The sequence below is a fragment of the Gossypium hirsutum genome, chromosome A07 (genome assembly GCF_007990345.1).
Source record: "Gossypium hirsutum isolate 1008001.06 chromosome A07, Gossypium_hirsutum_v2.1, whole genome shotgun sequence".
Lineage (NCBI taxonomy): Eukaryota > Viridiplantae > Streptophyta > Magnoliopsida > Malvales > Malvaceae > Gossypium > Gossypium hirsutum.
Genome location: NC_053430.1, coordinates 24,703,576 through 24,731,157, shown reverse-complemented (window position 1 = coordinate 24,731,157; position 27,582 = coordinate 24,703,576). Strand labels below are relative to the sequence as shown.

Here is a 27,582-nt window from a genome sequence, read left to right as displayed (position 1 = left end):
ATAATGGTAACATCAAAATCAATCTTAATGCTAGCATCTCTTGCAAGAATCAACCCATGTAGAGCACTTGGATATTTGTGGGAACTAACCACCCATTTACAAGTGGTATGGTAATAGCTTTCGCTCCTGTAACCTCAAGATTGCCCAAAAAGATCCAACCCAAGACTTCGAAATTTTCAAAGAAACTGCAATTGTAACACGATTATCATGGGTTTAGAGATAAATTACCCCGCACTCAAAATGCCATCTTAAAATTGTGCATTCACGACATCCACCTCATTTGACCAGTCAATAAACTATGGAGTTCTAACTTCTTTGTAACTGGGAAAATATTCCCACGGAAAATATATTTTTTTATTAATTAAAAATATTTCACTTTCTGCTGTTTTCTTCCCCACATCTGATTCGCACCTAACATCTCTCTTTCCTCCAAACTTCACCACTTTTCTCTCTTGAGTCTTGACAGGGACCCCATTTCTTCATTTACCAAAGAGAAAAATTAAAAAGAAAGTCGATTCATATTTGATTTTTCTTTCTCTTTTGTTCGTGTTCCTGAACCCTTTGAAACCTTGAATTCAAAGCCAGGCTTAAAATCATTTCTTCGTGCTATAAATTCTTTTTTTTTCTTTCTAAAACCCTCCAAATCTTGTACTCTTGAATTTAAATAAACATTCCCATCTGGATTTTCTTCCTTTTCCCCTCCCTTTTAGTCTCCTCAAATATTCTAGTTTTTCGAATACGAAAAAAGAGGGGGTAGAAACTAAAGAAAAAGAGGCAAAAATGAGAAAATGGAGTTTGTGGGCAAATCCGTGAAGAAAGAGTTCAAAGGATTTGGTCTTCACTCGGGCACTGTTAATTCCTTTGATTCCTCATCTGGGTTTTTTGAGATCGTTTACGAGGACGGCGATTCGGAGGAACTCGATTTTCATCAAGTTGCTTCTCTTGTCATGGCTGACGGTTCTAACTCAATCCTCGAGCCGAGATCCGACCCTGAGTTAGAGGTTCTCCGTGAGAAGCCGAGGGTTGGAAGGCCCAGGAAACGACGCCGTGTTGAGAGGAAAGCTCGTGTTTGTCCAGGTAATGCAAAGCAAGGAACCCTAGCGAGTAATGCAAATGTGAATTTGGATACAAATGCTGATTTAAATGAAGGGTTTTCTGGGAATTTGAAGGGAAATAAGAGTGTTGATGGAATTTGAGTGGAACTTTAGATGAGAAGGGAATTGGGTCTCTCATGGATTTGAATTTAAACAGTAACGGGGATATTGAAATGAAAATTGGGTTTGACTTGAATTCTTCTGGGTTTGATTTGAATCTTAATGATACCTGTTGTAGTAACAATTATCTAAATGATAATAGAATTTCTTGTTCTGAGGGAGAGAATGTGAAGAAGAGGGGTGTATTGATTTGAATTTGGATGCGAGTTGCGATGTGGATGATAGTATCAATCTTAATTGCAAAACCCAAGGGAAGGAATGCAGTTTTGATTTGAATTTAGGGGCTGATGAGGAGATTGACAAAGATGCTATTGATGGTAACTGTGTATGGCAAGTGGAAGTGAGAGAATCTGCCACTTGTGCTGACATACTTAAAGAAACTCTGATAATAGAGCGAAATGATGCAGCGGAGGATGTTTCTAGAAATGAATTGAACAATCATTCAGGTTTAGGGTCTGTTGAAGGAATCCTTGAGAAGGGTGCCATTGTTCATCAGAATGTTATCAAGGCTGATGATTGTGGTGGAGTTGGATTAGAGGGTGTCCCTGAGTCTGGTACTGCAGTAACTGATGGGTGCCAAGTTGATATTGGAAGTTCATTCAAACAAGCTAGTGGTCGAAGAAAGAGAATAAAGCTTGTGAATGGCTTGGATTCTTCAACAGAAAGGGTGTTAAGAAGAAGTGCTCGTAGAGTGTCTTCTAGAAATCATGTTTCAAGCACACCACCACCTGCAACAACATGTGATGTTGCCGGTTTGGCAACATCCCCTTCGGTTAGTGCAGTAACAGAGGAGAAGCCGGTTAGGTTAAGTCGTAAAGTGTCTGAAGAGCCTGTTGTCCTTCCTCCAAAACTGCAACTGCCACCATCTTCTGAGAATTTGAATTTGGATGGAATTTCTGTACTTGATATTTTTTCTATTTATGCTTGTTTGAGGTCATTTAGTACTTTATTATTTTTAAGTCCCTTTGAGTTGGAGGATTTTGTGACTGCACTGAAGTGCCAGTCTCCCAGCTCATTATTTGATTGTATTCATGTTTCCATTTTGCAAACTCTGAAAAAGCATTTGGTGTACCTATCCAGTGAAGGTTCTGAGTCTGCTTCTGAATGTTTAAGGTATTTTTATTCTTTCAATTTCTTTTCTTTTCTTGCCCTTGCCTTTTAAATATTGTTTTTTGTTTGCCAGTTACCAGTGTTCAATATTTCTTGTTGATCTGACAATGTAGGAGTCTTAATTGGGGTTTCTTGGACTCTATTACATGGCCCATTTTCATGGTTGAGTATCTGCTCATTCATGGTTCGTGGTTGGATTATGGTTTTGATCTTACTAGTTTGAAACTATTCAGATGTGACTATTATAAACAGCCTGCATCTGTTAAGGTTGAGATACTCAGGTGTTTGTGTGATGATATGATTGAGGTGGAAGCTGTAAGATCTGAGCTTAATAGAAGGTCTTTGGCATCTGAGACTGACATGGATTTTGATCGAAATATGAACAATGGGGTTTGCAAGAAGAGAAAAGCTACTAAGGACCTGTCAGGTGGATCTAGCTTTATTGAGGAGATAGTTGATGACACCACTGACTGGAATAGCGATGATTGCTGCCTTTGTAAGATGGATGGGAATTTAATATGTTGTGATGGCTGTCCTGCTGCTTACCATTCTAAGTGTGTAGGTATTGTGAATGCTCATTTGCCAGAAGGTGACTGGTACTGCCCTGAATGTGCAATAGAAAGAGAGAAGCCTTGGGTGAAACCTCGTAAATCACTTCGAGGAGCAGAGCTTTTGGGCATTGATCCTCATGGTCGGTTATATTATAACAGCTCTGGTTACTTGTTAGTGTAAGTTTGTTTTACTCAACCTGTAGAAATAGATTATTAGATAATGATCTCTAGTACTGCTTTATTGTTGTTATTGTTGATGAATCATGAATGCATGTCTATATTTTGAGTAGGAAGTTCTCTCCTGACTTAATGATGAAGAGTGCACAAAATCTCTCATCTCTCATTTTTTTTGACCTATCATTTCCCTCCAAATTCTTATTTTATCAGTAATTGTTTAGCAGTTATTAGTAACTATTATTAACTCTATTGTAAGGCAATAACTTGAATATTTTTTTTTTTATTCTTTTAAGTTAATCCTTCAACCATGGAATCTTCTTGTCATTATCAACATAAGGTTTAGTTAGTTATGATATGTGACATGGAGGCATCACTGACAAGGCCTGTAGCAGCCATCCTCAACAATTATGACATTTCATGTTGCCTTGACATATGGAAGAATCATTTATTTGACGTGGTTATGATCTTTTTGGGAATTTCTGGTGTCAATATAAAATCTGCTGATTGATGGTTAGCATGCTTCTGTAGTTTTTCATCATTCTTTATGGATGATATTGTTACACAGTCTTTCACTCAAATTTTTGTTACATATTTCTGTTTGAATTATAATACCACACCTTATATGTAATTTTTTTTATTAAATATATGCATACACACACATAAATGCACATATACATATAACAGAGAGGTTGCTGAAAATAAAAAGGAAAACCTAGTGCCTTATTCTAAATTTTAAACTATTATGAATCAAAAAACTGGAAGAAGGCAACTAGAAGAGTTTGTGACTTGCAGTAAAATAATTTGTGAAATAACAAATGCTAGATTTTATATTCATATGCACATGTCCAGAAAACAGTTACTGGTTAGAGTTTCATTTCGTTCATAATCAAATAGATTTCTTTCTAATAAACTAATTTGATGGGGGAGTTTCTTATCGGGTCTTAATAGAATTTGAGATTTGGTTTCTTCCTCTGTTTGTGTCCATTTCTGAATGTGTTGGCATTTATTTTCCCCAATCTTTGTTTATCTCAGATTCCATTGTGTCTTAAGCAGGATCCAATCATTTATTTCCTTCATCTAATAAAATATGGGGACAAAAATTTACTTATGTCAGGGTAAATGACTTGCTGTTTGTTGTTTCTGATATTGTATTGTTAAACTTGCAGATTAGATTCATTTGATGCTGAATGCCCATCGAATTACTACCATAGAGATGACCTCATCTTTGTACTTGATGTGCTAAAATCTTCATTCCAGTATGGTGATATAATAGAAGCAATTTGCAAGCAGTGGCATGTAGCCGTAGGCTCAAATGGTGCTAGTAATAACTTTGATTCTCTGAATTCTGCTTGTTCAGGGACACATAGAATGGTGAAAATTCCTACTGTTAGCTCATCCCTGCCACTTGTGTCTTCTGCAGAAATATGTGTGGTAAGGAACGAGACTGCTGATGGCGGAAAACCTGAAGAGAAGGAAGTTGCTGAAATTTCCGGTCATCGTGATATTGAGGTTGCAGAGTCCACTAACATGTTGGATTTGGTGACTGGAACAGAAATCCCATATATGAGTTCTGAAGGGTCAGCTGAGACAATGCAAATGGGTTCGGTCTTTCTTAACTTTCAGAAACAGGGATCTGTTGAGGTTTCAAACCAATCTGAGATTCCAGGAAAGTTCTCAACTCTTGAAGACAGTTCTTTAATATCCAATGATTTAGATGCTAGGCAAGAAAGCAAGACAAAGTTCGCATCTCAACAAACTCCATGTGTTCTAAATGTAAAAAGAGGTGATGCTTCACAATTGCAGCCTGGGACTGGCTACGTAAACCACTATAGTTTTGCCCAAACTGCCTCATTAGTTGTAGAAGAGTTATTGCGTAAGCCATCAGAAAAGACAAATGATGATTCCCTCAAATCGCTGGAGGAGATAATTGGAAATCAGATGAAGGTTATTTTGAAGAAATCTAACAGGTTTCATTGGCCAGATATTTATAACCTATACGTAGATGCTCGCAAAGAAAATTGTGGATGGTGCTTCTCCTGCAGATATCCTGTGGATGATACAGACTGCTTGTTTAGAATTACTTCGGGTTGTGTTCCGGAAGTTTCAAAAAGTGAGATGTTGGACTTTCAGTTAAGATGGAATAAAAAGGGCCATGTTATAGATGTCATATATCATATATTTTCCATCGAAAACCGCTTGAGTGGACTTCTGTCAGGTCCATGGCTGAATCCGCAATACATGAAGATCTGGCATAAAAGCATTCTCAACGCATCTGGTATTGCATCTGTTAAGCATTTATTGCTAACGGTAAGTATTTTCTGCAAAACTTAGAAGCTTTTTCACTATGGTCTTTAGGGCTTCAACATAGCACTTTATATATGGCTCTAAGATCTAACTGAACCTATAACCATTCTGTCTTTTATGTTACTGCTCAACCTCTTTCAAACTTCCATGCGCTTGCACACGCATAATGCTGATTGTTGCAAAAGGAAAATTTTTTTCATAACTGTTATTTCGTGGAAGCAATGGTTAGGTCAGTTTGTGTTTCTTTTTGGCTTCTATGGACAGTTTTTTCATTAAGATCATTGATATTTTAGCGTTAAATTGGGTTGCCTTAGGTTGGGCTGGACATTTGGGTTTCCACAAACTTTTTCATATCATTATGCGAAAGTAAATATTTATCAGGTTCAAATAATTTTGGAGTTCGGGCTAGGATCAAGTTTGATTCGTCGAATTTTTCAGTGACTTCTTATCTGGTTCACTCAGTGTTTTAGAAGGTTAGATGAGTTAGTTTGGTTATGCTAAGCTTTTACCACCTCAGCTTCTCATGGCTTGCTTAAGCTAGATACCAGTCATCTGTCAACTATAATCGCTTCAATACCTTTGGTCAATGATGTAGGTTATACTACTTGGAGCATATTCTCTATATTTTCTGATATTATTAATCTCACAATGGCTGTACAGTTAGAGGCAAATCTGCATCATCTTGCTCTTTCAACTGACTGGATGAAACATATGGATTCTGCTGTCATTATGGGTTCAGCTTCTCATGTTGTGATTGCTTCAAGTCGTGGATCTGCAAAGCATGGTATTGCAAGAAAAAGGGGCAGCTGCAATGATAGCGAGAGTAACCCCACTTCTAATCCTTCTGTAGGGGCTAGTATTTGTTGGTGGAGAGGTGGTAGGGTTTCTCGTCAGTTGTTCAATTGGAAGGTTTTACCCTGCTCTTTGGTTTCTAAGGCTGCTAGGCAAGGTCTGCACTTTTCCTTTTTTCTTCTATGTTTTCTGGTTGGTATTGTTACTTAAAAAATGAATAATGATTCTGAATTTCTTTAAAGCTGAAATTCTGCAGGTGGAGGCAAAAAGATACCTGGCATACTCTATCCCGAGAGTTCAGATTTTGCAAAGAGAAGCAGATCTATTGCATGGCGAGCTGCTGTTGAGTCATCAACTAGTATAGAACAACTCGCTTTCCAGGTATGACTCCTAATTGCTCTCATGTCTTTTTGTAATAGACAGTACTAGCTTGAAAAGTGGATGGAATATTGATGCCAATCTTCCCCTTGTTTATATTGATTGAATTGTAAAGAAATGATAGGCTAACTTCCATCTTCATGCAGTTTTACTATTATTTTGCAATTAATGCCAATTAACTGCGGTAATTCTAGGCACAATATCCTGTGGCTTGATTTCTTTCTTTTTCATTCAAATATTGATTTCTTTCTCACGAGGCCATATGGAAAAAGACTATATGTAGCTATATATAAACCCATGATTCTATATGGGAAAAGACTATACAACTGTGGAAAATATCGAATGGGCATTATGTAAATTAAAATTGATTTGTAAATAATTTAATGCATTTAATGAATTATTAAAACTTTCCTGTTAAAAGAAAAGAAGTGTTTGTTTCCTTGTTTTATTTTATTTTTAAAAAAAATTCTTACTTGATTAAAAGCTTTGATAGGGGAAAAATGGTTTGAAGATAGAATTTCATAGAAGGGAAATTTCTCGGGCTTCTTTTGTCGGTTTTATTGGGGAATTTTGGTGAAAGAGGGAAACTTCGGGTCTTTGTTTTTGTTAACAGTTGCTGTATTTAACTTTTATTGGAGCTATATGATGATTTTTGGTTGTTTTGGGAGGAAGAGAATGGTGGTTGATGTTCCATTTTAGATGTATATTACAGAAAGCAAAAGCTTCAAGTGAAGAGGTAAAGACTAAAGAACAAAAATGATGTGTTTACTGGCAGTGTTTTCTGCAAAGATGACATGCAGTAGATGGAGGAATCGGGATTTGGGGCTTTTGAGAGGTGAGCATAAGGAGAATGTGGTTGGGTTGAAGAGAGAAATAGTCCCAAAGGCAATTTTGTACAGAATTTGCCTTCATACGTTCCCATATATGAGAATAAAATTCCTATAATTCATGATAATGTGATACCCATGGGAAAGCTACATTCCAAGGAATAAACCTCACTCAATGTGGGTGCCTGCTTCGCTGCAATTAAAATCTGAAAAGTTGGACACAAAACTGAAATTAACTGGCAGGAAAAGGTCTGGCTATTCGAGAAATTTTTAGTTTTTGCCCTGGGCTCCAATAGGATCCAACTCTAGATGTCTTGTGTATTTCCAGCTTATCTTGCACTTGCTAGATATGCGTGCAAAGTAAATGCTATTTAGTTCTAGTATATGTGTATTGTTTCTTTATTTGATTTTTGTTAACTACGGTTACATCATTAAGCCATATGTCTGAAGTGGACGCAAGGCAGTTTATAATATTTTACAATTGACCCTACAAGATGCTGTTTATAATATGTTCGAAGTACTCATGAACCAGTCACTCTATTGAATGCTGGCTTATTTTTCATATGTTCTATTTTCAGGTAAGAGAACTTGATTCAAACATTAGGTGGGATGACGCTGAAAACACACATCCTCTTCCTACCTTACCTAAGGACTTTAAGAAATCAATTAGACTATTCAAGAAATGTGTTGTGCGCCGAAAATCCATAGAGACAGATGTGGTGAAGTATCTTCTTGATTTTGGGAAGAGGAGAATCATCCCTGAAATTGTCAAAAGATATGGGACTGTTGTTGAAGAATCTTCAAGTGAAAGAAAGAAATACTGGTTGAATGAATCTTATGTGCCTTTGCATCTTGTGAAAAGTTTTGAAGAGAGGAGAATTGCCCGGAATTCTAATAAGATGGTTTCTGATAAAACTTCTGAGATCAGTAGGATGGCAAAGGAGTCATCAAAGAAAAAGGGGTTCTCCTATCTATTCTCTAAAGCTGAAAGGACCGAGTATTATCAGTGTGGGCACTGTAACAAAGATGTCCTCATCAGGTAGAAACAATCATTCTATTACTTTTTGAGTGCTCTGTCATTTCTAATAGTTTTTAGTTCCATGGTATTGGAAGAAAGTATTAACAGAATTGTTATTTCTAAGATTTCCTATCATTTGAGATGTCAGTACTTTGTTTTCAAAATTTGCTAATAACTAAGACTGAAAATAGAAAGGAACTTAAAACCTAGGTTGTGCCCGTTTTTAGAGCATAATAACAGAATTGACTTTTTGACATTTTTTCCCTTGGTGTTGATAAATCTTATTCGTTTACAAGATAATAACACTGACTATATTTAGGATGGATAATTGATCTATTTAGTCTACCCAACTCTTTTTTAAGCACTAATAAGAGAAGTGGCTAGCAAAGAGTAGTGATTAACCCTTCAAGGAGAAGTGATTGAAAACTTTAAAGTTAAGTGATAAAGTTTTTTTATGAACTAGAGACTAGTTTTTGGTTTAAATAGATGTTCAAGAATACGCATTTTTAGTTAATGGCCTTATACTTAATGGGTCGTGTTGTTCCTCAACTATTTCATTTAATTAACTATATATTTTTTTTTATCAAATTGGCAGGGAAGCTATCTGCTGTCAGTATTGTAAGGGTAAGTGGTGCTCTTCTATATTAAAGTGTATTCGACTTGTTTTTGTTTTTACAAAGTGACGCTCTGCGTGCTTGATGGTATTGCTTTAATGAGCATCTAACTTCACAGGTGCTTTTTTTTGCATATATTTCACATTTCTGATTAGGTTGATATAATTTCAGGGTTTTTTCATAAGAGGCATGTTAGAAAATCTGCTGGAGCTATCATTGCTAAGTGCGCGTATACATGTCATCGCTGCTTAGGTGGCAAGTCGAATGTCAATGTTATAAAAGGGGGAAATATCATGAAATGGAAGGGTGACGCAAAGGGGCAGAGGACGATCACAAAAAGAGCAAGGAAACTGCCACAAAAATGTAATAGGGCCAATGAAAAATCACTGGCAGTTCGAATGTCACTGCGTTCACGGAAGGATAAAAAGGGTGCTGCTGCTGTGCCACTGCGCCGATCACCTAGGAAAATAAAATACATTTCTTTGCAAAAGAAAAAGCCTGGTAGGTGCAAGAAAGGCAAAAAGAAGTCAAAGAAGAAAGCAACTAAGAAGATAAAGGAAATTACTTGGCAGAGGAAGAGGACAAGGGCTTACCATAGTTTCTGGCTTAATGGTCTTCGGTTGTCTAGTAAGCCAAATGATGAGCGGGTGATGCAATTTCAAAGAAAAATGGTTTTTGATCCTTCCGAGCATAAGATTGTCTCCCCTGATCCACTCAGATGTTTTCTTTGTTGTGAATCAGGATATGCATCTAATTCAAGCTATATTGCATGTGAAATTTGTGGAGGTAATTAGTTTTCAGCATTTTTATATCAGTTCACTGTAGGCGACTGCCTATTATTATAGACATCGACTACTGATGCTTGAAAAAATTTCCTCCTTTATACTTTTTCATAATATTCCTTTAAATTAATTTATGCAGAATGGTTTCATGGAGATGCTTATGGGCTTAATTCAGGGAACAAAAGCAAGATTATTGGATTTAGGTGTCATGTCTGCCGTAAGACGATCCCTCCTGTCTGTCCGAATATGGTGGCCACAAGAGTTGATGAAATCTCTATTGGCTGAGTTGCAAAATGGTGTTAGTACTTGGGACTGATTCTTCTGAAGAACATGGCGCCCTCTCCGTATGTCATGTTAATTAAAAAACAGTCTCCCAAGTGAAACTCGTCAAGGTTCATTGGCAAACGGGTGCTTGCATAAGGAGTAATTATTTACCAATTTGGTTACAAGTCAGAGTCCCATCTTGGATTATAAATTGGGACTACTTGATGAGAATCAGAGTATAGATGCATGACAAATTTTAACATTGATTTGAAACCATATACACTAACATTAACATCTGATGAGAAAGTTAGGTTTGCAAGATAGTAGAACCAATACAGGACATGATGCTCCTGCAGTTGTGGCCGATGAGGCAAAGTGGCATTCCCGTGATGTTCTGCAGTATTCGATTGAAGGATACCTTAGATCATGACAGCTACCTGGATGTTCTGGAGTTCGCAAAACCAGTGGAAAGTCAGGTTGCAGATGGAGCTTCTCCTGAGTTTCATCCAGATAAGTTAGCATATCTGTTGAATTGTTAGATGATAGGGCAAAAACAACTTAGGGTAGGTTAACAGTCTAACATTTAATTGGTGTAACAAGACCTGGATTAAGTGGTAGGGCCTTGGATTTGTTTGTAGGACGAGAGTTACATGTAAATTTTCTGATGTAGAAATCATGGAATATTTTTAAACGGCACATAGGAATGATTCATTTCTAAATAGAAAAGTGAAAGTTTATGTGAGCCTGAGTCATAAGCAAAAGCAGTGGTCCATGCAAACATTGCTTTGCTTAATTTATTCTACTTCCATTGAAACAATGTTGACTTCATATTAATAATCAGAAACCTTGCAATATCAAATTTAGTATTTAGCCTTCCATACAAAAGTAAATCTTTTATTTAAAAAATCTTTGGTAATCTAATTTAAAGGAAGTTCTTAGATAAAGTTATTGATTAAATCGATTAAGGCTCTTTTTGGTTATATGCAATAGAGGTTGCTTTTTTTTTTTTGGAAAATAAAAAAATATTTAAAAAAAAACATGTTTAGTGAAAACTTTAAAATAAAATTATGAAAAATAAAATGAAGACTAGAAAAAATAGTTTGTTTTCATTGTTTTTACTTCAAAAGTTCTGTAAAATTGAAAATGAAGAAAATTGAGGGATTTTTAACTTTAAATAAATTTACATGATTTAAACATATATAAATGTAATGATAATTCTTTTTAACAATTTTTAAAATATTAAATTTGATAGCATGATTTGAATTTATATAAATACAATTTTCATTTTTATATTATAGAAAAAATAGGTATCAAATATGTTTTCTTATTTTCATTATTAAAAACAAATTTTTATTTTTGTCTATCAAAAGCATTCTTCAATTTTCAAATAATAGAAAATAAAAACCATATTGAATCTCAGAAAAATTCAATAGCTAATTCAAAGGGTTAATAGCTAATTTGATCCTTAAGTTTTAGTTAAAAAGAATCCTTTAAAATTTTCTTAACAATAATTGTAAGTAAGAAAAAATTGTTTTTCTATAATATAAGCATGAAAAATAAAATTTAAAAAATCATTTTGATATTTTTATTTTTTATCATAAATATTGGAAGATGTTTTCAATTTGGTAAAGGTCTTCTTTACTAATGGAAAATTACCAAAGGGCATAAATGACGCTAACATTTTTTTAATAAGGGGTGGGATGAAGTTGCCCATTTTCCCCCTTTCGGACTGTGCAATTTTAGGTATAAGATTATTTTAAGGTTATTGGTGACTGGAATGAAATTGTTGTTAAGGGACATTATCCATCTCTCCCGATCAACCTTTATAGAATTGCAGGATAATATTATTATTGCAGATCAGATGTTCAAAGCTAAATAAGCCATGTATGTCGATTATTTTTATTTAATCTTATAGGTTTTTTTTTTTTAATTTGGGGAAATAGGTGGTTTGTTGTGCATGATTTCACACTTTTTCCTCGAATTTTTTTAAGGTTAGGATTTTAAAGGTAAAACTGTGAAAGTTTATAGGTAGATTTTAGGGGTCGGGATGTGATAACACGGCTCATAACACATACATTTCATATGTCATTTCGGGATAGAACCATTACCTCAAAAACTCATCCTATGGAAGTCAAGTTTCGAGGTGGCAGTACTTGATATGATCACGGATCGAAGTCTAAGTGGAGGTCCCAATTGGCAGCCGTATGCGATTACGAGTTCGAGTATAATCGGGGGCCAGTTGATGGTCGTTATGCGATCACGAGTTCAAGCTTTTTGGATACCCACAAATGATGTCTTATATATATAATACATAAGATTGATGTTATAATCATACAGAAAAATAAAAATCTTTCCAGTGAAATCAAAGTATTTTTTTTTCTCTATTTCCAAATAGCCAATATCTTTAACCTTTCATTCTTATTCAAAGGTTGACATTGAGGTAGACACAAGAGGGCTCTTAGCCGGAGAACGGATATTTCATCGGAGTAGAAGTCAAACTCGGGTCAGCGCAATAGCCGTTGTAGTTATTAATGTGTTGTTTAATAACGGTAGTCATTTTCATCCCGAAAAGAGCATCACCTTTACTCCAACGACAAAGCAACTGCCCGCTGGAGAGATATCTTGCATCCACGACGATCTTGGCCTTCAGATAAGAAGAAAGGTTAAAGATACCAACTACGTGGAAATAGAGAAAAGAATTACGCCGGTTATAGTGGGAAACCCACAATTTTTTCTTATGATTATACCCTCAAACTTATGTATGGTATTTGTAAGGCAACATTTCCGAATATCTAAAAAGTTTGAGCTCGTGGCCGCGTAACGACCATCAACTGGCTTCCCCATTATACTCCGATCCATGACCGAATAATGATCTTCAATTCAAACCTCTACATAGACCTCCACCCGTGACTGTACAAAAGCAAAGTAATCCCAAAACCCGACATCCACAAGATAGGTTTCAGAGGTAATGGTCCCATCTTGGCAGAATATATGAAAGGTGTACGTCTCGGAGCGCGATATCGCATTACTGACTTAAGACTACCTTGGACTAAAAATTATATTAGCGACAAAAATTTTTAACACTGAAGTTGGAAAGAAAACGGAGAGAGGAATATTATAAAATGGAGGGATTGAGGGTGAGAGAGATGATGTTTTTGGGATTGTGGAGTATAGAGAGGGAGCCCCCTTTTATAGGCGCGAGGGAAGGGTGAGATTGTATTGTAGAGGAAAAAATCTCGCAGTAAAATACACATTGCAACACCAATGTTTTTCATCAAATATCTTCAAAACATGCTTCAAATCTGCCAAAAAATTGTCAAGGTTAGATACGTTTTTTTAGGCTTTATCAAAATGTTAATGAAAACTCTTCCAATTGGGCAAGCTTCTCTGCAGATGTAGCAGGAAAGCACGCCTAGCTAGGCGCACTTTCCACCACCATTGTCGCTTGAACGGTAAAAATGTACTTGTCTATGAAACAAATTAGAAAGACTGTTATTCGTGAAAATTTAATCGAAATGAATAATATACAAAATAATTAAATAAAACTATAATATTTTTAAACAAGTATATCAAAAAATTTAGAACAAAACTTGAGAAAATTGAGAGAGTTGAAAGTCTAGAAAGAATTGAAAGAATTAGATTTGAGTAAAAAGAATAAAAAATAATTTGGTATTCATAGAAATATAATTACCGTTGGGCCCTTAAAAAATTTTACTGTTGTCAACGTTTAATTAAATGATCGTTTGTGGAAAGCATGTCTAATTGGGCATGCTTTCTATATAAATGTCAAGAAAACACGTCTAAGTTCTTTCTCCAAAAACAACCTATAATTTAGAAAACTAACGACCTAAAAGGCCAAATAAAAAAATCGACATATATGCCTTATTTGGCCTTTGCTTAATTCTTTAAAAAAGAAAAAGAAGCCTTTGCAATGAAACTTGATTTAGCAAAAAGGCCCATGACAAAGTGGAGTTTTTTTATTTATTTATCAAACTATTCAAAAAAAAAAAAAAGAAAAAAGTTTTTCTGAAATGTGGGTGTCACCATTCCTATCCTCATCAGTGGTGCCAAATTCGGAATGGTTTAATCCGAAAAGAGGATTGCGCCAAGTCGAGCCGCTGTCCCCCTTCCTATTTCTTTTCGCTGCAAATGTTTTATCCAGGTTTTTCTTTTCATTTTTTGAAAATTGAAAAATGCATTCGATAGATAAAAATAAAAGTTTGTTTTTAATAATGAAAACAAGAAAACATGTTTGATACCTATCTTTCTATGGATCACCACTTTAATAAACTTTTTAACTTTTCTATTTGGAAATGAATCATTCCTATGCGCCGTTTAAAAGTATTCCATGATTTCTACATCAGAAAATTTACATGTAACTCTCGTCCTACAAAAAAATCCAAGGCCCTACCACTTAATCAAGGTCTTGTTACACCAATTAAATGTTAAGACTGTAAATCTACCCTAAGTTGTTTTTGCCCCATCATCTAACAATTCAACAGATATGCTAACTTATCTGGATGAAACTCAGGAAAAGCTCCATCTGCAATCTGACTTCCAACTGGTTTGGTGATCTCCAGAACATCCAGGTACCTGTCATGATCTAAGGTATCCTTCGATCAAATACTGCAGAACATCACGGGAATGCCACTTTGCCTCATCTGCCACAACTGCAGGAGCATCATGTCCTGTATCGGTTCTACTATCTTGCAAACCTAACTTTCACATCAGATGTTAATGTTAGTGTATATGGTTTCAAATCAACGTTAAAATTTGTCATGCATCTATACTCTGATTCTCATCAAGTAGTCCTAATTTATAATCCATGATGGGACTCTGACTTGTAACCAAATTGGTAAATAATTACTCCTTATGCAAGCACCCGTTTGCCAATGAACCTTGACGAGTTTCACTTGGAAGACTGTTTTTTAATTAACATGACATAGGGAGAGGGCGCCATGTTCTTCAAAAGATTCAGTCCCAAGTACTAACACCATTGTGCAACTCAGCCAATAGAGATTTCATCAACTCTTGTGGCCATCATATTCGGACAGACAGGAAGGATCGTCTTACGGCAGACATGACACCTAAATCCAATAATCTTGCTTTTGTTCTCTGAATTAAGCCCATAAGCATCTCCATGAAACCATTCTGCATAAATTAATTGAAAGGAATATTAAGAAAAAGTATAAAGGAGGACAATTTTTCAAGCATCAGTAGTCGATGTCTATAATAATAGGCAGTCGCCTACAGTGAACTGATATAAAAATGCTGAAAATTAATTACCTTCACAAATTTCACATGCAATATAGTTTGAATTAGATGAATATCCTGATTCACAACAAAGAAAACATCTGGGTGGATCAGGGGAGACAATCTTATGCTCGGAAGGATCAAAAACCATTTTTCTTTGAAATTGCATCACCCGCTCATCATTTGGCTTACTAGACAACCGAAGACCATTAAGCCAGTAACTATGGTAAGCCCTTGTCCTCTTCCTCTGCCAAGTAATTTCCTTTATCTTCTTAGTTGCTTTCTTCTTTGACTTCTTTTTGCCTTTCTTGCACCTACCAGGCTTTTTCTTTTGCAAAGAAATGTATTTTATTTTCCTAGGTGATCGGCGCAGTGGCACAGCAGCAGCACCCTTTTTATCCTTCCGTGAACGCAGTGACATTCGAACTGCCAGTGACTTTTCATTGGCCCTATTACCTTTTTGTGGCAATTTCCTTGCAGTTTTTGTGATTGTCTTCTGCCCCTTTGTGTCGCCCTTACTTTTCATGATATTTCCCCCTTTTTTAACATTGACATTCGACTTGTCACCTAAGCAGCGATGACATGTATATGCGCACTTAGCAATGATAGCACCAGCAGACTTTCTAACATGCCTCTTATGAAACAACCCTAAAATTATATCAACCTAATTAGAAATGTGAAATATATGTAAAGAAAAGCACCTGTGGAGTTAGAAGCTCATTAAAGCAATACCATCAAGCAAGCAGAGCATCACTTTGTAAAAACAAAAACAGATCAAATACACTTTAATATAGAAGAGCACCACTTACCCTTACAATACTGACAGCAGACAGCTTCCCTGCCAATTTGATAATAAAAAAAGAAAGAAAACAAAAACAATAAACATAGTTAATTAAATGAAATAGTTGAGGAACAACGACCCATTAAGTATAAGGCCATTAACTATGAAAATGCGTATGCTTGAACATCTATTTAAACCAAAAATTAGTCTCTAGTTCATAAAAAAACTTCATCACTTAACTTTAAAGTTTTCAATCACTTCTCTTTGCTAGCCACTTCTCTTATTAGTGCTTAAATAAGAGTTTGTTATTATCTTGTAAACGTATAAGATTTATCAACACCAAGGGAAAAAATTTCAAAAAGTCAATTCTGTTATTATGCTCTAAAAACTGGCACAACCTAGCTTTTAAGTTCCTTTCTGTTTTCAGTCTTAGTTATTAGCAAATTTTGAAAATAAAGTACTGACATCTCAAATGATAGAAGAGCTTAGAAATAACAATTCTGTTAATACTTTCTTCCAATACCATGGAACTAAAAACTATTAGAAATGACAGAGCACTCAAAAAGTAATAGAATGATTGTTTCTACCTGATGAGGACATCTTTGTTACAGTGCCCACACTGATAATACTCGGTCCTTTCAGCTTTAGAGAAGAGATAGGAGAACCCCTTTTTCTTTGATGACTCCTTTGCCATCCTACTGATCTCAGAAGTTTTATCAGAAACCATCTTATTAGAATTCCGGGCAATTCTCCTCTCTTCAAAACTTTTCACAAGATGCAAAGGCACATAAGATTCAGTCAACCAAAATTTCTTTCTTTCACTTGAAGATTCTTCAACAACAGTCCCATATCTTTTGACAATTTCAGGGATGATTCTCCTCTTCCCAAAATCAAGAAGATACTTCACCACATCTGTCTCTATGGATTTTCGGCGCACAACACATTTCTTGAATAGTCTAATTGATTTCTTAAAGTCTTTAGGTAAGGTAGGGAGAGCGTGTGTGTTTTCAACGTCATCCCACCTAATGTTTGAACCAAGTTCTCTTACCTGAAAATAGAACATATGAAAAATAAGCCAGCATTCAAAAGATTCACCAGTTCATGAGTACTTTGAACATATTATAAACTGCATCTTGTAGGGTCAATTGTAAAATATTATAAACTGCCTTGCGTCCATTTGAGACATATGGCTTAATGATGGAACCGCAGTTAACAAAAATCAAATAAAAACAATACAAAGATACTAGAACTAAATAGCATTTGCTTTGCACGCATATCTAGCATGTCCAAGATAAGGTGGAAATACACAAGAAAACGGGTGAATTAGCAAAATATGCTGATTTTCAACCAAAATTACCGGATTAGGCCAATTTTGGAGAGGGTGTGAAAAAGCTAGATGCGTTTTCAGCGGATTTTGCATGAAAATGCTTCCAGCTGGACGCGCTTTTCTGCTGAGTCAGCAAAGCACATCAAGCTGGACGAAATTCCGCGTCCCAAACTCTCCCATTGTCAACCCCCTCCAAAATTGCCCCTCACTCCGGAATTTGTCAGATATCCCGGGATTCCCAGGGTAATATTTTCAGATATATGCATGTTTTTTCTTCCTTTAGGGGTGAGCAAAACTCAATTTGATTCAAAAAATCAAAAAAGTTTTGAATAATTAGAGTTAACTTGAATAAGTGTTTCAAGTTTCGAGTTCTAATCAAGTTGAATTTTACAATTCAAATAACAGATTGGTGTAAATACCCTTTTGGCCCTTGTCAATTTTGAAAATGGACAAATTGGTCTCTCAACAAAAATTAAAAAAAAAATACACAAGTAATTTTAAAATTTTCAAAATAATTTTTAAAATTCAAAATATTTATAAAAATCCAAAATTTATATTTTTTAACAAATATAAAAATTATAAAAAAAATCCTAAAGAATATAAAAAAGTTAAAAATTAAAAAAAACCTAAACAAAAACCCTAAACCGGTCAGGGAGAGAAAATAGGGAAAACGCTTCCAGCTGGACGCACTTTGCTGACTGAGCAGGAAAGCATGTCCAGCTGGACACATTTTCACACTCTCTCCAAAACCAGCTTATTCCGGTAAATTTCAAAAATTCAAGCCTAATCCGGTATTTTTGATTAAAAATCAGCATATATGGGTATTTCACCCCAAGACAACATCTAAAGTTGGATCCTATTGGACCCCAAGGAAAAACTAAAAGTTTCTTGAATAGCCAGACCTTTCCCTGCCAGTTAATTCCAGTTATGTGTCTAACTTTTCAGATTCTAATTGCAGTGAAGCAGGCACTCAAATTTGGTGAGGTATATTCCTTGAAATTGAACTTTCCCATGGGTATCGCATTATCACGAATTATAGGAATTTTATTCTCACATATGGGAAAGTAACAGGGCAAATTCTTTACAAAATTGCCTTTGGGGATATTTCACTCTTCAACCCAGCCAACATTCTCCTTATGTTCACCTCTCAAAAGCCCCAAATCCTGATTCCTCCGTCTACTGCATCTCATCTTTGCAGAAAACACTGCCAGTAAACACATCATTTTTGTTCTTTCCCTCTTCACTTGAAGCTTTTGCTCTCTCTAATACACATCTAAAATGGAACATCAACCACCATTCTCTTCCTCCCAAAACAACCAAAAATCATCATATAGCTCCAATTAAAAGTTAAATGCAGCAACTGTTAACAAAAACAAAAACCCGAAGTTCCCCTCTTTTACCAAAATTCCCCAAGAAAACCATCAAAGAAGCCCGAGAAATCCCCTTCTACCAAAATTCTATCTTCAAACCATTTTTCCCTATCAAAGATTTTAATCAAGATTTTTTTAAAATAAAATAAAACAAGGAAATGAACACTTCTTTTCTTTTAATGGGAAAGCTTTAATAATTCATTAAATGCATTAAATTATTATAAATCAATTTTAATTTACATATTGCCCATTCGAAATTTTCCAAAGTTATATATAGTCTTTTTCCATATAGCATCATGGGTTTATATATAGCTATATATAGTCTTTTTCCATATGGGCTCGTGAGAAAGAAATTAATATTTTAATGAAAAAGAAAGAAATTAAGCCACAGGATATTGCGCCTAGAATTAGCACAGTTAATTGGCATTAATTACAAAATAATAGTAAAATTGCATCAAGATGGAAGTTAGCCTATCATTTCTTTAAAACTCAATCAACATATACAGCAGGATGATTGGCAACAACATTCCATCCACTTTTCAAGCCAGTACTCTCTATTACAAATAAGACATGAGGACAATTAGAAGTCATACCTGGAAAGCGAGTTGTTCTATACTAGTTGATGACTCAACAGCAGCTCGCCATGCAATAGATCTGCTTCTCTTTGCAAAATCTGAACTCTCGGGATAGAGTATGCCAGGTATCTTTTTGCCTCCACCTGCAGAATTTCAACTTTAAAGAAATTCAGAATCATTATTCATTTTTTAAGTAACAATACCAACCAGAAAACATAGAAGAAAAAAGGAAAAGTGCAGACCTTGCCTAGCAGCCTTAGAAACCAAAGAGTAGGGTAAAACCTTCCAATTGAACAACTGACGAGAAACCCTACCACCTCTCCACCAACAAATACTTGCCCCTACAGCAGGATTAGAAGTAGGGTTACTCTCGTTATCATTGCAGTTGCCCCTTTTTCTTGCAATACCATGCTTTGCAGATCCACGACTTGAAGCAATCACAACATGAGAAGCTGAACCCATAATGACAGCAGAATCCACATGTTTCATCCAGTCTGTTGAAAGAGCAAGATGATGCAGATTTGCCTCTAACTGTACAGCCATTATGAGATTAATAATGTCAGAAAATATAGAGAATATGCTCCAAGTAGTATAACCTACACTATTGACCAAAGGTATATGCTTGAAGCAATTATAGTTGATAGATGACTAGTATCTAGCTTAAGCAAGCAATGAGAAGCTGAGGTGGTAAAAGCTTAGCATAACCAAACTAACTCATCTAACCTTCTAAAACACTGGGTGAACCAGATAAGAATTCACTGAAAAATTCGACGAATCAAATTTGATCCTAGCCCAAACTCCAAAATTATTTGAACCTGATGAATATTTACTTTCGCATAATGATATGAAAAAGTTTGTGGAAACCCAAATGCCCAGCCCAACCTAAGGCAACCCAATTTAACGCTAAAATACCAATGATCTTAATGAAAAAACTGTCCACAGAAGCCAAAAAGAAACACAAATTGACCTAACCATTGCTTCCACGAAATAACAGTTCTGAAAAAATTTTCATTTTGCAACAATCAGAGTCATGCGTGTGCAAGCGCATGGAAGTTTGAAAGAGGTTAAGTTAGACTTAGCAGTAACATAAAAGACAGAAGGGTTATAGGTTCAGTTAGATCTTAGAGACATATATAATCTACCATGTTGAAGCCCTAAAAACCATAGTGAAATAGCTTCTAAGTTTTGCAGAAAATACTTACTGTTAGCAATAAATGCTTAACAGATGCAATACCAGATGCGTTGAGAATGCTTTTATGCCAGATCTTCATGTATTGCACATTCAGCCATGGACCCGAAAGAAGTCCACTCAAGCGGTTTTCAATGGAAAATATATGATATATGACATCAATAACATGGCCCTTTTTATTCCATCTTGACTGAAGGTCCACCATCTCACTTTTTGAAACTTCCGGAACAAAACCTGAAGTAATTCTAAACAAGCAGTCTGTATCATCCACAGGACATCTGCAGGAGAAGCACCATCCACAATTTTCTTTGCGAGCATCTACGTATTGATTATGAATATCCGGCCAATGAAACCTGTTAGATTTCTTCAAAATAACCTTCATATGAATTCCAATTATCTCCTCCAGCGATTTGAGGGAATCATCATTAGTCTTTTCTGATGGCTTATGCAATAACTCTTCTACAACTAATGAGGCAGTTTGGGCAAAACTATAGTGGTTTACGTAGCCAGTCCCAGGCTGCAATTGTGAAGCATCACCTCTTTTTGCATTTAGAACACGTGGAGTTTGTTGAGATACTAACTTTATCTTGCTTTCTTGCCTGCCATCTAAATCATTAGATATTAAAGAACTATCTTCAAGAGTTGAGCACTTTCCTGGAATCTCAGATTGGTTTGAGACCTCAACAGATCCCTGTTTCTGAAAGTTAAGAAAGACCGAACCCATTTGCATTGTCTCAGCTGACCCTTCAGAACTCATATATGGGATTTCTGTTCCAGTCACCAAATCCAACATGTTAGTGGACTCTACAACCTCAATATCACGATGACCAGAAATTTCAGCAACTTCCTTCTCTTCAGGTTTTCTGCCATCAGCAGTCTCGTTCCTTATCACACATATTTCTGCAGAAGACACAAGTGGCAGAGATGAGCTAACAGTAGGAATTTTCACCTTTCTATGTGTCCCTGAACAAGCAGAATTCAGAGAATCAAAGTTATTACTAGCACCATTTGAGCCTACAGCTACATCCCACTGCTTGCAAATTGCTTCTATTATATCACCATACTGGAATGAAGATTTTAGCACATCAATTACAAAGATGAGGTCATCTCTATGGTAGTAATTCGATGGGCATTCAGCATCAAATGAATCTAATCTGCAAGTTTAACAATACAATATCAGAAACAACAAACAGCAAGTCATTTACCCTGACATAAGTAAAATTTTGTCCCCATATTTTATTAGATGAAGGAAATAAATGATTGGATCCAACTTAAGACACAATGGAGTCTGAGATAAACAAAGATTGGGGAAAATAAATGAAACACATTCAGAAATGGACACAACAGAGGCAGAAACCAAATCATTTGGAGCAATAGACCAAAGCATCTCAAATTCTATTAAGACCCTATAAAAAACTCCCCCATCAAATTAGTTTATTAGAAAGAAATATATTTCATCATGAACAACATGAAACTCTAACTGGTAACTGTTTTTTGGACATGTGCATATGAGTATAAAATCTAGCATTTGTTGTTCACAAATTATATTACTGTAAGTCACAAACTCTTCTAGTTGCCTTCTTCCAGTCTTGTGATTCATAAAAGTTTAAAATCTAGTATAAGAAGCTAGGTTTTCCTTTTTTATTTTCAGCAACCTCTCTAGTATATGTATATATGCATATAAGTGTGCGCATGTATATATTTTTGAAAAATATTATATATAAGGTGTGGTATTATAATTCAAACAGAAATATGTAACAAAATTTTGGGTGAAAAACTGTGTAACAATATCATTCATAAAGAATGATGATTAAAATGTAGAAGCATGCTAACCATCAATCAGCAGATTTTATATTTACACCAGCAATTCCCAAAAAGAGCATAATCAAGTCAAATAAAATGATTCTTCTATATGCCAAGGCAACATGAAATGTCATAATTGTTGCGAACGGCTGCTAAAGGCCATGTCAGTGATGCATCCATATCACATATCATAACTAACTAGACCCTTAGGTTGATAATGACAAGAAGATCCCATGGTTGAAGGATCAACTTAAAAAAATAAAAATAAAAATTCATTCAAGTTATTGCCTTACAATAGAGTTAATAATAGTTACTAATAACTGCTAAACAGTTTCTGATAAAATAAGAATTTGGAGGGAAATGATAGTCAAAAAAAATTAGAGACGAGATTTTGAGCACTCTTCTCATCATTAAGCCAGGAGAGAACTTCCTACTCAAAATATAGACATGCATTCATGATTCATCAACAATAACAACAATAAGGTAGTACTAGAAATCATTATCTAATAATCTATTTCTACAGGTTGAGTAAAACAAACTTACACTAACAAGAAACCAGAGCTGTTATAATATAATCGACCATGAGGATCAATGCCCAAAAGCTCTGCTCCTCTAAGTGATTTACGAGGTTTCACCCAAGGCTTCTCTCTTTCAATTGCACATTCAGGGCAGTACCAGTCACCTTCTGGCAAAAGAGCATTCACAACACCTACACACTTAGAATGGTAAGCAGCAGGACAGCCATCACAGCATATTAAACTCCCATCCATCTTACAAAGGCAGCAATCATCACTATTCCGGTCAGTAGTTTCATCAACTATCTCCCCACTAAAGCCAGATCCACCTGACACGTCCTTAGCAGCTTTTCTCTTCTTGCAAATCCCATTGTTCATATCTCGACCAAAATCCATGTCAGTCTCAGATGCCAAAGACCTTCTATTAAGCTCAGATCTTACAGCTTCCACCTCAATCATATCATCACACAAACACCTGAGTATTTCAACCTTAACAGATGCAGGTTGTTTATAATAGTCACATCTGAATAGTTTCAAACTAGTAAGATCAAAACCATAATCCAACCCCGAACCATGAATGAGTAGATACTCGACCATGAAAATGGGCCATGTAATAGAGTCCAAGAAACCCCAATTAAGACTCCTACATTATCAGATCAACAAGAAATATTGAACACTGATAACTGGCAAACAAAAAACAATGTTTAAAAGGCAAGGGCAAGAGAGGGAAAAGAAATGGAAAGAATAAAAATACCTTAAGCATTCAGAAGCAGACTCAGAACCTTCACTAGATAGGTACACCAAATGCTTTTTCAGAGTTTGCAAAATGGAAACATGAATACAATCAAATAATGAGCTGGGAGACTGGCACTTCAGTGCAGCCACAAAATCCTCCAACTCAAAGGGACTTAAAAACAATAAAGTACTAAATGATCTCAAAAAAGCATAAATAGAAAAAATATCAAGTACGGAAATCCCATCCAAATTCAAATTCTCAGAAGATGGTGGCAGTCGCAGTTTTGGAGGAAGAACAACAGGCTCTTCAGACACTTTACGACTTGACCTAACTGGCTTCTCCTCCGTTACCGCACTAACTGAAGGAGATATTGCCAAACCGGCAACATCACATGTTGTTGCAGGCGGTGGTGTGCTTGAAACATGATTTCTAGAAGACACTCTACGAGCACTTCTTCTTAACACCCTTTCTGTTGAAGAATCCAAGCCCTTTGCAAGCTTTATTCTCTTTCTCGTACCACTAGCTTGTTTGAATGAACTTCCAATATCAACTCGGCACCCATCAGTTACTGCAGTACCAAACTCAGGGACACCTTCTAATCCAACTCCACGACAATCATCAGCATTGATAACATTTGGATCCACAACGGTGCCCTTCTCAAGGATCCCTTCAACAGACCCTAAACCTGAATGAATCTTCAATTCCTTTCTAGAAACATCCTCCGCTGCATCATTTTGCACTATTATCAGTGTTTCTTTAAGTAAGTCAGCACAAGTGCCAGATTCTCTCACTTCCACTTGCCATACACAGTTACCATCAATAGCATCTTTGTCAGTCTCCTCATCAGCCCCTAAATTCAAATCAAAACTGCATTCCTTCCCTTGGGTTTTGCAATTAAGATTGATATTATCATCCACATCGCAACTCGCATCCAAATTCAAATCAATACACCCTCTCTTCTTCACATTCTCTCCCTCAGAACAAGAAATTCCATTATCATTTAAAAAATTATTACTACAACAGGTAGCATTAAGATTCAAATCAAACCCAGAAGAATTCAAGTCAAACCCATTTTTCATTTCAATATCCCCATTACTATTTAAATTCAAATCCATGAGAGACCCAATTCCCTTCTCATCTAAAGTTCCACTCAAATTCCCACCAATACTATTATTATTCTTCAAATTCCCAGAATGCCCTTCATTTAGATCAGCATTTGTATCCAAATTCACATTAGCATTACTCGCTAGGGTTTCTTTCTTTGCATTACCTGGACAAACACGAGCTTTCCTCTCAACACGGCGTCGTTTCCTGGGCCTTCCGACCCTCGGCTTCTCACGGAGAACCTCTAACTCAGGGTCGGATCTCGGCTCAAAGGCTGGGTTAGAACCGTCGTCCATGATAAGAGAAGCAACTTGATGGAAGTCGAGTTCCTCCGAATCGCCGTCCTCGTAAACGATCTCGAAAAAACCAGATGAGGAATCAAAGGACTTAACAGTGCCCGAGTGAAGGCCAAATCCTTTGAACTCCTTCTTCACGGATTTGCCCACAAACTCCATTTTCTCATTTTGTCTTCTTTTTCTTAGTTTCTGCCCCCACTTTTTATGGTATTCGAAAAACTAGAATACTTGAGGAGACTAAAAGGGTGAGAAAAAGGAAGAAAATCCAGATGGGAATGTTGATTTAAATTGAAGAGTACAAGACTTGGAGGAGTTATAAAGAGAAAGCACGAAGAAATGATTTTAAGCCTGGCTTTGAATTAAAGGTTGCAATGGGTTTAGGAACACGAACAAAAGAGAAAGAGAAAGAGAAAGAGAAATCAAATATATTATATTTTCTCTTTTGTGGGGGAGTAAATGAAGAAATGGAGTCTCTTTCAAGAGACGAGAGAAAAGTGGTGGTGTGGAGTTGGGAAGGAAAGGAAGTAGGCTCTTCAAATACTTCAACTAAGTTTTAATTGTTAATCCAATCCAGATGTTAATAATTTTGAGTAGTTATTTCAATTTTTATATGTTAAATAAATATAAACACAATATCAATAGTAATTTAAAATTGTTTTAAAAATAAAAAATTTTTGAATGAAATAAAAAAAAGATCGAAAAAGTTAAAAAGAAAAATAGAAAATGGTCTAGTGTCAGATAGCGACAACTTAGACTTTGTTTTGAGTTTGACTATGGGAAGAAAAACATTAAGGTTTCTTTCTTTTATTTTTTACTTTTTATTTATTTATTTAGTTTAAAAATATATAAATCTATTCTGATTTTAAACTCATTTTAATAATTTGTATAAATCAAATTAATTTAAAGCTAATTCTTTAAATTTTTATATTTTGGACTTATATAGTAGATTGGACTTATTTAATATATTGGGTCTATAATATTTTGTTATTAATAATTTTAATTAATCAATAAATTTAGTTAATTATCTAATTTCAAATTGAAGTAACAATTAATTAAAATTTCAAAAAATTCTTAATTAATTACCGATCGAATTAGATTATGTAGCTGATCGGTTAAAACAAAATTAGGCAAACCCCTAAACAAAAGAGAGATGTTAAGTGCAAATCAGATGGAAAGAAAAATAGCATAAAATGAAATGATTTTAATTAATAAAAAATTGGGTTTTTAATAAGAAAAAAATTATTTTCCGTGGGAATATTTTCCCAATTACAATTGTACACGAAACTTAGAACTTCATAGTTTATTGATTGGTCAAATGAGGTGAGTTTAGTATAGATTTTGGGTGCAACTGCCAAGATTGGGTGAGCAAGAAGAGCAATTGGAATGAACAATTTTCAGATGGCATTTAGAGTGGCGAGGGAATTTTATGCTTTTCTCTCTAAACCCATGTTAATCATTGTCTTTGGGTTGATTTAAAGTCAATTAATGGTTCCTTTTTGGGTAATCTTGAGGTTACAGGAGCTAAAGCTATTATCAAAGATCACTTGCAAGTGGGTGGTTAGTTCCCACATATCTCTATTTTGCCACTAACATCATAGTGCTCAAGATGGGTTGATTCTTGCGAGAGATACTAAGATTAAGAAAATTAGATCCATTTTGATGTCACCATATTAACTATTCTTAATCTATTCTAGTTAACGATTGCATAACTCTTTTGCAGAAGATTGAGCACTACACAATTAGGAATATATTTAGAGAGGGGATGCTCTCATTTAAATGGAAAGAAATTTTATTTATCCTTATGTTCTAATAAGTTTAATGTCCGACTTTAATTTGAAAATTTAAAGTCAATTATTTTTAAGGTTAAACCCGTAGTTAAACTATATCATTTTTCATAAGTTAGTATTTAAATTTTTTTAATTTTTTTTTATCAAAAGTGGTACTCAAACTACTATTTCATTGTCTATTTAACCTCAAACTACTATATTCGTTAAAAAATTTCAACCAATAAAAAATCGTCACATCATATAAACTTTAAAAACATGTTTTTTTTGGTTTTTTTTGTTGATACAAGGTAACAACGGAAGTGGAGGGAGAGAATAGGGGCGATGCTGAGGAAGGTCGGTTCACCTTTCTAGGGTTGATGGGCATCAAAACCACAAAATATAATTTTCTATGTCCTAATTTAGTTAAATAGTAGTATAGAGTCCACAGGGACTGAAATTCCTAATTTTCTTGTTTGCGTGACTAGATTTCTGAGTCTAGGCAGCTGTCTTGCTCATGACCTGTGCATGCAAAACTGTAAAATAAATAAAAAGGAGGAATTTAGTTGATAAAGAAAATAAAATAAACAAAAATAAAATAAAAACATATTTATGATTGCAAAATAAAATTAAGGAAATTAAATCAAATCGGTGAATCAAATATATTAATGCTGCCTAGCCTCAGTCTCGGTACACTCTGAAATCGAATCGATCCTTGAAAGTAAATTTTCTTTTCCAAATGATAAGTTGGTTATAGCGATAAAAAATGCCACAACCACCAACTTTTTCTTGTGTAGTTGGTTCCTGTACGACTTGCAAACCAACTCTTTCCGATTATC

General features: G+C 35.3%; 2 protein-coding genes across 4 annotated transcripts; one reads left to right on the top strand and one right to left on the bottom strand.

The window, feature by feature from the left end:
* The first annotated feature begins 728 nt into the window (after nt 1–728).
* LOC121203684 (DDT domain-containing protein PTM) lies at nt 729–10,773 on the top strand. The gene is made up of 10 exons (XM_041074122.1): nt 729–1,191; nt 1,373–2,327; nt 2,438–3,052; nt 4,219–5,359; nt 6,017–6,305; nt 6,405–6,529; nt 7,932–8,392; nt 8,967–8,995; nt 9,157–9,771; nt 9,907–10,773. Exons 1-10 carry the CDS (start codon nt 789–791, stop codon nt 10,050–10,052), a joined length of 4,779 nt encoding a protein of 1,592 aa, XP_040930056.1. The 5' UTR covers nt 729–788; the 3' UTR covers nt 10,053–10,773.
* A 3,539-nt stretch (nt 10,774–14,312) lies between these two features.
* LOC107954304 (DDT domain-containing protein PTM) lies at nt 14,313–25,549 on the bottom strand. 3 transcript variants are annotated; one of them, XM_016889819.2, is made up of 10 exons: nt 23,599–25,549; nt 22,873–23,487; nt 21,526–21,680; nt 20,540–21,426; nt 19,580–19,868; nt 19,356–19,480; nt 16,653–17,113; nt 16,094–16,122; nt 15,318–15,932; nt 14,313–15,182 (listed from the first exon to the last, which is right to left on the bottom strand). In XM_016889819.2, the coding sequence occupies exons 1-10, from the start codon at nt 25,137–25,139 to the stop codon at nt 15,037–15,039; spliced, it is 4,863 nt and encodes a 1,620-aa protein (XP_016745308.2). In that variant the 5' UTR covers nt 25,140–25,549; the 3' UTR covers nt 14,313–15,036. The 3 variants fall into 3 exon arrangements, with proteins under 3 accessions (XP_016745308.2, XP_016745309.2, XP_016745307.2); XM_016889820.2 differs by having other exon boundaries at nt 21,532–21,680; XM_016889818.2 differs by having other exon boundaries at nt 20,540–21,680.
* Nucleotides 25,550–27,582: the final 2,033 nt, after the last annotated feature.